Genomic DNA, 12,817 nt, shown 5'->3' on the forward strand with positions numbered 1-12,817 from the left:
AAATCTCCTAAAGACCTGAGACCAATATCCATCAGCTGTTCTTTACTCAAAATTTTCGAAAAAGTAATTCAGTCAACAATTGCCCAGCATTGCTTTACACACAGGCCCGAGTACCTCCATACCGTTCTACAAAGGAGATCGACAACTACCAATCTTCTTGATACCCTCTTCAGAATTCAGCACACCCTTAACAACAAATCACAGATTGATATCATATTCCTCGACATAAAATCGGCTTATGACAGAATACACCTCCCAGCTCTTTTTACCATTCTGAAACACTACTTCGGCCTGGTGGAAACCTTACTTCAAATTTTGAAGTCTATTTTACTTCCTAGACATCTGTCTGTGACCCACAATGACTTTCAAGTAACTATTGACGTCTCAAGAGGCATCCCACAAGGAAGCGTACTGTCAGCTATCCTGTTTGCAGCAGTTTTGGAGCCTTTCCTTGCTCAGAATCCGAACTTTGTTTCCTATGCCGACGATCTGAAGTTCTACGTGAGCTCAGATCATAATCATCAGATTCATGATATCAACCAACAGGCTTCTAGGCAGATATTGAGCTTGGAAAGTTATCTTGCCACAATAGGGCTGCATCTGAGCCCTTCCAAATCAGCACAACTGACGATAACCAAAAAGAAAGCCAAAAATGATATCCAAATCTTTGTGAGTGGGGAACCGGTGTAAAAGGTGACCTCTCATACTGATCTTGGCCTCACCTGGGACGTTGGGTTCACATTTCAGCCTCACTTTGCCAGGATGAGGCAGAAGACGTACGCTGCTCTTTGGGCAGTGCGTCAAGAGCTCGTTGGTGTGCATCAGCCAGCGCTGCTTGTTCGGCACATCCTGAGGTGTATTAAGCCGATTCCTCTCTATGCTTCGGAAATTTGGTCATCTGCCCCTGCCTCATACCTTCAGAAGTATCTTAGTTTAGAGTACTGGTTGCTTAGATGGATGAACAGGGTGGTAGGCCACCCCCTAACTATCTCCAGATCTACCCTACAAGCAAATCTAGGCACCACTCCCTGGAGACATATCATCATGACAAAAAATGTCCTCACGCTTGCACGGCTTATAACGAGGCGAATTGATGCTCCATCAGTATCCACATTAATCTCTGGCCCAAGGAGGGCAAGAGGGAAGCACCCCGACTCCTGTCTCCCTCTACGTCTTACGCTGTCAAACATTGATTCCCTGAGGAACATGTTTCCAGCCAATTGTCTTCGGATCTTCAATAAATTTAGGATCCACCCTGATAGGTTCTGTGAAGACAAGCCCTACAGGAAGGAAATCCTCAAGAACTGTTACCAGATTATGAACCTATAATACTCACCTGCTCCTGGACAGACTTTTTTTTTTTTTTTTTTTTTTTAACTTGCCTATTTGTATATGACAAAGACTTTCTGTCTTCATGTAATCATGTATATTACTGTATATTTTGTACATTATTGTTTATTTAATCCTGTAAAAGTCTCGGGTCGAGCACGAATGTACCCTTGTTTATTGTACATTGTGTTCCTCGCACCTTAGTCTGTATTCACACCCTTCTGGCACAGAGCCGTCCCGGGGTGACCCAAGGTTTCTTGGGAAATAAACTGATTTTAATAATAATAATAATAATGCAGACATGTCGTCACGGTTGCGAAGTTAATCCCACAATACATGTGATGCCAAACGGTGAAAATAATGATAATATTTTGGAGACTAAATGCACAAGGCATAATATGGTATGGGTTTAAATAACTAACTTCGCAACCGTGACGGCATGTCTGCATTATCAGGGTACCTGCCCGCCCACCGATGAGTGAGCCTACAAACTCCGAAAGACGTCTGGGTGGTGGTGTCTACTGAGAATAAATAACAGTACTGTAGTCTCTTCTACTAGAGAAGCGTTATTTATTCAAAGAATTGCAATACCTGGTATCTCGTTGTGAAGGTAGTCACAATATGAGATATAATCAAACGATGCCGTTTCACTACTCGTATAGTTAAATTTATGGGTAAACTATGGTGTAATTTCAACCCATAACATATTATTGCCTTGTGCATTTAGTCTCCAAAACTGTTAAGTACTGTACGCGAAACTGAACAGGCATAAATTTGACCGATCGCCAAGGTGAGACCATGCGCATGAGTCAACTACGCAGTTGGTACGTGATGTAGCTTGGTTTGGTCTTCAATTCCGCAGCTCAGCTAGAAACAGCAAGCAATACGTTGTTCATTAAAAGCTATGATCATTCTTTGTTGAACAGCCTTCACACTTAAGCTGGATATGATAAGTCAAAGGAGATGCGCGCGTGTGCGTGTAACAAAGGGCACAAGGAGGCTAAACACAAATTCAGCATTCTAATGGGCTTATGTGATGGCTTTAAAAACCCCGGAGGATTAAAAGGGGACTCATTCAGCACTCAGCCCAAAACTAGACAACACGACGGCATCCTTCCACATCAGGGATCCTTAGTCCCTCAGGAACAAGCCACAGTTGGTGACCCGAATGTCAGGGAAATCAGAAATACATGGTGCAAAAAGAACATGTGGAATAGGACAAAGTCACATATAAGGCTCAAGTTGATGACACAGACAGGGCAGCAATCATCTGGCGCCTCCATATCCAGGCGGGCAGGAGCAGCAGTGTGTAGCACACGCTTCTTGATTAGACACGGGGTTCGAGCCCGTGACCACCAAATACGGAGGATGCGGAAAGGTCAGGGAATGACCACCGCATATCCCCGGAGAAATATGGACTTAGTTGCTAATGCTCCTAAAAAACACCAAATATAACAAAATAACATAACATGATGAGTGCCTCGTCAATCAATCACACACATTATCAAGACTTGTGGATTTACTGGATGAATATTTTTTTTACCGGCATATTAGAGTGGCAACGAGAGAAAGCAATACTCGAGATCTGATTATTAGATCTTCATACATTAAGAATCTGCAGATAAAATACCTACTTAAAGATGTAACTACTCTCAATGGCAAAGAGGAAGAGCTTCTGCTTTAGTGAATGTAACTACAGCGGTCTTAGACAGTTTTTAAATTCTATGTAGTGGGACCACCTGATGATGTTACCAACAGCAAATACCAAATGGGAAACATTCAGAGACAATTATAGAAGCTTTTAATGTAATACACTTCTAGCATCCTCTTCCCTAAGGAAATCCTTATGTGTGAATAGAGATGCAGGGTATTCAGCTATTTAGACCTAAATGGACGTCAGACAAACTGATGAGACTCATGGTAGAGAAAAAATGCATGAAATGCATATAAATTATCAGGGTGATATGGAAGCCTAATGTACATACAAACTAGATGGAAATCAAGCCACAAAGAAAGCTGGTTAAGCTAAGGTAGATTACGAGAAGTCTCTGATAAAGAATGCACAGAAAAGCAGCAGTCTTCTTTACTTACATTAACAGTAGAAGAAAGGGGTTGAATCATATTGGTCCACTTGATGTCGATGGATTAACTGGTGATGACACTGCTCAAGATGCTGACAAGCTGAATAGGTACTCTGCATCTATATCCACACATAAGGATTTCCTTAGGGAAGGGGATGCCAGAAGTGTATCAGATTTTAACAAGCAGCTAAATGATTTTGTGTTAACTGAAAAGAAAGTGCAAGAGGAATTCTTGAGGCTAAACGTAAAAAATGCATTGGGGAGGAAGGGATCTTCCTCCCCAATGCATTTTTTACTTAATTCAATTATATTAAGGGAGGCAGCAAAAGTATTAACTAAAGCTGTAGCCATAATTATGAGAGCATCCTTGGATTCAGGGGAGGCCCCCCTATGAACTGGAGAAGTGAGAATGTATCCCCGATACACAAGGGAGGGGGGTCAAAGGTAGTAGTAGTGGCACATGATGCAAAAAAGCAAGTGTAGGAGCTTATGCAGCATTAGCCAAAAAAAAAAAAAAAATCACACCATTCCCTCCAAATGCCTATCCAGTTCCTCCTTAAATTTATTTAACCTATCAACTTCCACAACGAGAGATGGAAGTTTGTTCCAGCAATTAACCACCCGCTGGCTAAAGGCAAATTTCCGCACATCTATTCTACATCTGTTCTTTCTTAATTTGAACTTATGTCCCCGTAGGTTGGTAATCTGAACAAGTGGAAGGATCCCATCAGAATTCAGCGTGCTCAACCCATTCAAGGCCTTATAGACCTCAATCAGATCACCGCGCAGGTGCCTAGTCTCCAGCCACTGCAATTTGCAGAACTTAAGCCTCTCTTGGTAAGAGAATCCCTTCATTCCCCTCACCAATCGTGTTGCTCTTCTCTGTACACGCTCAAGCAAATCTACATCCTTCCTAAAATGAGGCCTCCAGACCTGTACGCAGTACTCAAGGCGTGGCCTGACCGTTGCCTTATACAGAGGGACAATCACCTCCTTTTCCCTGCTAGCAAAATTCCTATATATCATTGACAAAACCCCATGACCCGCCCTAGCAGCCTGTCTGCACTACTCAGAAAACTTCATATCTGACTGCACAATTACTCCCAGGTCTTTTTCATTTTCTACCACCTTAAGTGTAGTACCACACAGTTGGTACGTTTCTCTGGGGTTACTTCTACCCATATGCAGTACTTTGCATTTGTCAAGGTTGAACTTCAGTTGCCACTTCTTAGCCCATCTGCCCAAATTATCTAGATCCTGTTGCAGTAGCACACTGCCATTACTGTCATTAACAACCCTACCAACCTTTGTGTCATCTGCAAACTTCGACATCAAGCCTGATATACCTTCATCAATATCATTGATAAATACACAAAACAACAGTGGACCCAACACCGAACCCTGTGGGACTCCACTAATAACATTAGTCCACGAAGAGCAGCACCCATTGATTACCACCCTCTGTCTTCTCCCACTTAACCATCCTTTTATCCATTAGAGGTAATTAGAGAACTGTTAACTTAAGTTCTGTTCAATGGAAAATAATGGAATTACTGGTGAAATAAGTAATGTTGGACTATCTAGACAGGAATACAGTTATATTGCAGTCACAGAATGGATTTGTTAAGGGGAGAGGTGGTCTTGTCTGACCAATCTGATTGGATATGATGCAGTAAAAAAAGGAACTAGATTAAAAATAATAATTTTGACATCATATACTTAGATTTCAGAAAAGCTTGAGTTACTGTTGCACATAAATGAATGCTGTACAAATAGGAGATGTGCCGCATTAAATGCAAGTTCCTACTATGGAGAAATGGATGGTTGAGTTGGAGAAGACTAGTGGTTATCTACAGACTCTGCTCTTTGTGGAGTAATCCTATTTAGTAGATTCACCCAGGATTCAGTGGTGGACCCTTGTTGTTTTCAATATTAATTAATGATGGCGTTGGAGGCATATCAGGCTTAATATCTAAATTTGCAGATGATATAATGGTTGGCAAGGCGGTTAATAATAGTACAGAGGTTATACTACTGCAGATAGATAATTCTTATGCATAACAGTAATCCCAGATTAACATATCAAATGTCTGGTGTCACACTCAAAATAGTAGAGAATGAAGGAGACCTGAAGATCATTGTGCAATCATATGAGGTTCTCTGAGCGGTGCAGACAGGGTACTTCATCGGGTTTTGTGAATCATATAGAGGTATTTTATGAAAGATATAGGGGAATTTTGCCAGCAGGCATAAGGAGGTGATTATTCCATTGTGTAAGGCTATATCTTTAGTACTTAAATATCTGTCTGAATGCTTAATTTGAGGAAGGATCTGGATATATTAGACAGGTGAAGGCAAGAACAAGGGTAGTGAAGGGAACAAGAGTTTGCTCTTACTAGGAAAAAGCTTCAGTTCTGCAAATTACAACGTCTGGAGACTAAACACCTGCAGGTGTTTAAGACTTCGTTTGAACTGAGGAAGTTAAATACTGATGGCATTCTTCCTCTTGTTCAAACAACACACATGAAGAGCATAAATTCAAATTTATGGTCAGCTGTTGGATTGATGTGCAGAAATTTACCTTCAGCCAGCAGATCGTTGGAACAAACTTTCATTTGTTATCAGCTGTTGGAAAAGTGGGTAGTTTGAATACATTCAATGAAGAACTTGACAAACTGTTAGAGACGATAAGCAGTTGATACGGGTAGTGATTTTTTTCATTTTTGATGCTGCATAAACTTGCTTTCTTACATAATTTCCCACAACTAATTGGTATTAGCGGTGACAAATGAGCAACAAAGCAGGCTTATAAAGCATCAGAAAAAAAAAAATTCCCACATTACTCCTGTCCATCCCTCCAATAATTTGCCCAGTTCTTCCTTAAACATTTACGATTTAACCGTTTTGTACTTCACAATGTAATAATTTATAACTTTTTTTGTTTGTTTCGACCAACTTCATTTCAAGCTACATTTCAACTAACCGCAACTGTGTTATTGTTGTTATACGATCCAGTTATTTATTTATTATTTATTTTTTTCTTTGGATATAGTTAAACGATTTAGTTAAATTTATTAAAACTATTTACATCTGCATGAATTGCCTTATATTTAAATATCCATCTGTGGTATTTAAATTATGTATAATATCGACACTCTGACTTACATGGTTATGAAAAAATAGTATAGCCTCCAAATATCACTGGAACGAAAACTGCATTTACAATTGACACGCAGAGGGAAAGAGAACCTCTTAAAGTTTCATACTGTCGTCCATATGATCCTCAAGGAAGATGTCAATTCCACAATTTATATCTTCCCAAACCTCTGCTAGTATATTTGTGGCGACTGAATCAATGCCACTGATATACTCCGTTTCAGTTCAAGAATGTTAATTGACAACGTTAGTGCAAGCATGGCTTCTTTTGCATACATGTCCAGTCCACTGAAAGTGTACATTGGGTCGTATTGTGTTATTCTTACAGTTCCTTATGAAAAAGAAGGAACTCGCTATCTTACTAAAAGATGATATCAGGAAAATCTTCAGGAAGGTTAGGCAGTTATACACCATGTTTAAATGTAGTAGTAGTAGTGGCATCTGATGCAAGAAAGCAAGTGTATGAGCTTATGCAGCATCAGCCAAAAAAAAAAATAAATAAATAAATACTCACACCATTCCCTCTAAATGCCTGTCCAGTTCCTCCTTAAATTTATTTAACATATCAACTTCCACAACGACAGATGGAAGTTTGTTCTACCAATTAACCACCCGCTGGCTAAAGGCAAATTTCCGCACATCTATTCTACATCTGTTTTTTCTTAATTTGAATTTATGCCCTAGGTTCGTAATCTGAACAAGTGGAAGGATCCCATCAGAATTCAGCGTGCTCAACCCATTCAAGGCCTTATACACCTCAATCAGATCACCGCGCAGGTGCCTAGTCTCCAGCCACTGCAATTTGCAGAACTTAAGCCTCTCTTGGTAAGCGGATCCCTTCATTCCACTCACCAATCTTGTTGCCCTTCTCTGTACAAGCTCAAGCAAATCTACATCCTTCCTAAAATGAGGCCTCCAGACCTGTACGCAGTACTCAAGGCGTGGTCTGACCATTGCCTTATACAGAGGGACAATCACCTCCTTTTCTCTGCTAGCAAAATTCCTATATATCATTGACAAAACCCCATGATCTGCCCTGGCAGCCAGTCTGCACTACTCAGTAAACTTCATATCTGACTGCAAAATTACTCCCAGGTCTTTTTCATTTTCTACCACCTTAAGTGTAGTACCACACAGTTGGTACATTTTTCTGGGGTTACTTCTACTCATATACCGTACTTTGCATTTGTCAAGGTTAAAATTAAGTTGTTGCCACTTCTTAGCCCATCTGTCCAAATTATCTAGATCCTGTTGCAGTAGCACACTGCCATTACTATCATTAATAACCCTGCCAACCTTTGTATCATCTGCAAACTTCGACACTAAGCCTGATATACTTAAATCAATATCATTGATAAATATACAAAACAACAGAGGACCTAGCGCCGAACCCTATGGGACTCCACTAATAACATTAGTCCACGAAGAGCAGCACCCATTAATTACCACCCTCATTCTCCCACTCAACCATCCTTTTATCCATTGTAGCAACTTACCCTTAATACCATTCTGCTCCAATTTGTACAATAGTCTTCCATGCGCAACAGTGTCAAAAGCTTTCCTGAAATCCAAATATATGATATCAAAATTATCGTCTCTTTCATAAAAATAAAAGGGTCATACATCTTATATTCAATAGTAGAAGGCATCTGATTTTTACAGATTTCCTTTCATTCTTGGTGAGGATTTTCAATGCCCACATCCCAAATTTTATAACAAGTGGAGACTGACTTTTCTGCGGAAGTGAAAAGTGGACAGAAAACAAACCATGCTGCCAAACAATTCTCTTCCACCTGGTAAGATCAGCAAAAGGGCGTACATAAAAAAGGGCATATGAGGAAAGAATTCGAATATGTGGGCTACAGAGCAGGGAAACTAGGTGCCTTAAATGTTGTTGTTACAAGAGCATCACCAACTAAGACCATGTTGTGCCGCGTCAATTATGTACGTAAATTGCACGTGTTCTGTGATCGATTTGCAGAACTAAAAACCGGGAGAAAAAGCCATGCTAACCTCGCCTGAGAACCTACCCACTGGACTAATACGGAAGCACGGGTTCACGCTTCGACTATCGGTCTGCGGAGATTATACGGTCCAGAGCTACTGGATTATCTAATAAAATATATTCAAATACGATTTCCGACAATATATTTTTTGGCAAAAAGCATACTTTTTGATGCGAAACATCTTTACGCACACCCCCATAATTCTCGACAAGGAGTAAACTCGCACCATGTATATTCATAAAATTGGGTGGCGAAAGTAAAATCGTCATCTTCCTCACCACTCCACTATGTGACAACATTAAATTATGCGGTTATACTACAGATTATGGGTACACCTCCGGAGGAAGTGGCTTCTTTTGCTTGAATCTTAGTTAGGTGTTTATCCCCCCCCCCCACCTTGCCGCTGTTTTTAATTCGGGAACTCATTCTCCAATTTTAAAACAGGGGAAAATGGGAATGAACACCCTATGACTAACACTAGCGGGCTAGGCATGTCAGTCACTCGTAACAATCAATCGGAAGGGGTGCCAGATTGTAAAGACTAACCCACGATTTTAATATTGGCTAACCTTGTGCTATTTTAAAACTGGAAAACGAGTTCCGGATTTTAAAACAGCACCAAGGTGGGGATCAACGCCATAACTAAGATTCAAGCAAAAGAAGCCACTTCCGGATGTGTATCCATAATCGGTAGATAACCAATTATGCTCATCTAAGCTTGCCAAATACATATATACATAACTCGAATTACCCCCTGAATACATATGCTATACTAAACATTCAAAAAATCAGAATTATCAAAAATCCAGCAGGGGAGATATCCAGAGGGTGCGGATTTATGAGGTTCTTCTGTACTATTAATTACTTGTAATCAAATATTTGCTACGATGGTTCCTAAACCATTGCTAAAAGCTTAACTTTTATATTAATTGGAATTTAACTCGCACTGTAAATGTATCTTCAACTGTTTACATAGCGTATTGTAGTACAACGAAAATAATACTCACCTTCATAAAAATCATAAGTGCACATAGTTTTACCCAACACAGTTGTATAATGAGGTAGCACTTCGTTTGCTACGGTCTTCAGCTCTTCAGCCAACTGTTTATCAAGAACTGCTGGTCTTCGTACCGTTTTCCCGAGAATGTGCTGCAAATTATAGAATTTTACTTCTCATTAGTTTTATAACTAAAACGTTCTTTCAATAGCATAAATCACTAGCCCATATAAAAAAAAAATAATACAAAATATTCAAGTCAGTTCAGAAAAAGCACTACATAAAACTAATGAAATCTAACGAACACTGAATCCTTTCATATTTGCGAATGTCGAATGCGAAATGGCGAATGTCTCGTGGTTTTACACATAACGTGCGCGTGATTAACATTTTGACAAAGAAAACTAGTAAAAATTTATCGCCCAAAACTTGCGATAAATAATCTTTTCGCAAATATCGCGCCAAATAATATAAGAAACAGTGAAAATATCCAAATTATATTTTATAAATAAAACATAATATGTAATTGCAAAATAAATAATCAAGCGTTAATAAGCAGACTGATAAATCACAGTGCTAATTATTTATAAAAATTAGTTTATAATTTTTTATATAAATAAATCATTCTTTGTCACGAGTTTACGGCGACGTCAGCTCCCCCTTTTCCTGAGAGCAAAACAATATTAATGAAATTGGTTTTTTAATGATTCTACATGGTACCATCGTCACGTCATTCTACAGTGGTGTTGGGCTTCCGTCCTATTTCTGGTTTTCATAAATGATATTGAAAAGGATATTCGGCTGAAGCTGTGAAAGTTTACCAACTACGTGATGGTGGGAAGGGATGGTTAACACTGCGTGCCATGTCCATGTCACTTCGAAAAGACTTGGATAGTTACATATATGGTCCGAAAAATGGCTACTAAATTTTAATACTTAATAAATATAAGGTTATGCATTGTGGAACATAAATCTTGAACGCACATATAAGCTAAGGAGAGAGAGTGGCAAAAAGTGGTTCAAGACGAAAAAGACAGGATTATGAATCAAACTGACGTGAAATTTTCAAAGCAGTGTAAATTGGCGGCTAGGTAGGCACACTGTATCCTATCTCTGATTTACATGACCTTTGTTAGTGCCGAAATTAATGCAATTATCCCTCTATAGAAAATGATAGTCAGAATACATTTGGCATGAAAATAAATTTTCTACTTATACCCGGAGACGACCACACGGTCAGAGGAGTTCACAAGACAGAGAATACAACACGGGCTTGAACCCCGGTCACTCAAGGTACGTGTATTTAGGAAAGCAAGCGTGTGACTTGCTTTCTTGCATCATTAGCCTACCAACGTCGCACAGGTAGTGAGTCTCGCCAAGTTTACCGCGTGTTAACCATCCAACAGCATAAATATTCCGTTTTCTTTTGTTATTTTAGTTATATTTATTTTTGGTTTATGCAGAAAAGTCCACTTCTTTGCATCATTTAGTGATTATAACCACTTCTTTGCATCATTTGGTCTTGCTAATACTGCTACTAAATCTATGCGACAGGCGGCCGACGGCATAGCTTGCTTCAGTAATAAAGGCGGGAGGAAAAATATCAGGGAAACAAATAAAAAAATACGATGTATAAACCACTTACTTACGGAGCAAATCTCTTAATGGATAACCAGCCGCATCGATATTCATTGCGGCTGAAGTAACACACACGTTCACAGACTGACGTGCGGATTTAAATTACTACGTTCAACAGGAAAAGCTGCAGCAGCTGAACATGAGAATTCAGGCCTGCGACCGTTTCGTTGAGTGCTCGACCACGTCAGCCATATTTCATCCGTGAACTACAACTGACAAAGATAACACACCTTTCGAATATCGTAGTGAATATTCTATCTGAAAACGCCATCTCATAAGGATTTCTCCGAGACTACTGCTTGGAGAGTTATCGGGAAATTGGAGACAAGGCAATCAAGTCGTGGCGTGATTTTGAGTGTCACAAGCATGTCGTTGGATTGTCTCCAAGAAACCCAGACCGTTTGTAGACGACTAGGTCAAGGTGCATTGATTAACAGCAGTTGAAACCTGGCCGACTACTAAATACGGTGCTGTTTCACGTATTTCTATCTTGTGAACTCCTCTGACCGTTTAGTCGTCCAGGAGTGTAAACAAAAGATTTTAATTTTCATATGAAATAATAATAATCTTTCTGTTTCTTTGTCATACTGCAACCGAATTTTTGAAATGTAGTTATCATTTTTAAAATTCGATCCTCCTTGTTTCTCTAAACTTTTGGATAGCAATTCGGCCATTAAGAGTACTTCTATTTCAACATGATTTAATATTAACTTCTTGATTCTTCAAGATTATTCTTTTAATTTCTGCAAATGTACTGTAAAGTGCATTAGTTGTCTGGCCGCACCAGGGGTTTCCCCCATCTCCGCGTTGTATTCTTTGTAGGTGTGACACAGAACTCTGTGGAGGCAAGAGATTTAAAAAGTGTGAAGAGTGGTTTGTTGTGCAGCGGTGTAATAAAAAAAATAAATAAATTTTCTGTTTATACTCCGGGACGACAGCTGCAATTTGCAGAACTTAAACTTCTCTTGGTAAGAGGATGCCTTCATTCTCCTCTCTTGCTATCCATTAACACTAACTGTGTACTTTGAAAAGCTGCTGGTAAAGAAAAGATCAAGAGTGTTAAGTGAGTGGTAACGATTGTCTGGCAGTTAAGTAATCGCAAAATCATTAGATCTCTACGTGAAACTATAGAATTGAAGCGAGCTAGAGTTGTGAAAATTAAAATTACCAAGGAAAAATAACCTGACTGTTAGGAAAATTAGATTGGAGAAAGTAAAGTTTCGAAAAAGAAGTCAAAACAGTTCTGAATAATTTGTAGGACTGGGAGAACAATAGAAACAATTCGAAACAGAGGAATTTCACAGAATGAGGTAAAAAGATTTTAGCCAGAGTAGAAATTACAACTAAGTCTTTCTCAAAGGATATTAGAGTCGACAAATGCACATGTACTGCCGCTGACGCGAAAGGGTAACTGAGATTAGTGATGACTCATACATCAATAATCTCAATAATAGATAATTGAATCGAAGTTGAAAATGGGCATCACTGAAATTGGAATTAAGATCACGTATATTTTTAAGATGAATTTTTGATCTTTTCGCAAGCAAGCTTGTTCTGCTAGTTTAACCATTTGCGATTCATTACTGTAGATGTGGTAAAACCTAGTGACG

At 39.3% G+C, this 12,817-nt stretch overlaps 1 protein-coding gene across 2 annotated transcripts in view; it reads right to left on the reverse strand.

Annotated features, from left to right (window-relative positions):
* Positions 1-12,817, reverse strand: part of LOC150084504 (uridine phosphorylase 2-like) — a 143,519-nt gene that overhangs the window by 42,144 nt on the left and 88,558 nt on the right. For both annotated transcript variants that reach the window (XM_090375251.1, XM_090375250.1), the window contains exon 6: positions 9,580-9,721. In XM_090375251.1, coding sequence (XP_090231377.1) covers positions 9,580-9,721 — 142 coding nt within the window. The remainder of the gene's footprint in view (positions 1-9,579; positions 9,722-12,817) is intronic.

This window comes from Mastigoproctus giganteus, chromosome 6 (assembly GCF_048544385.1).
Source record: "Mastigoproctus giganteus isolate SK-2022 chromosome 6, ASM4854438v1, whole genome shotgun sequence".
NCBI lineage: Eukaryota > Metazoa > Arthropoda > Arachnida > Uropygi > Thelyphonidae > Mastigoproctus > Mastigoproctus giganteus.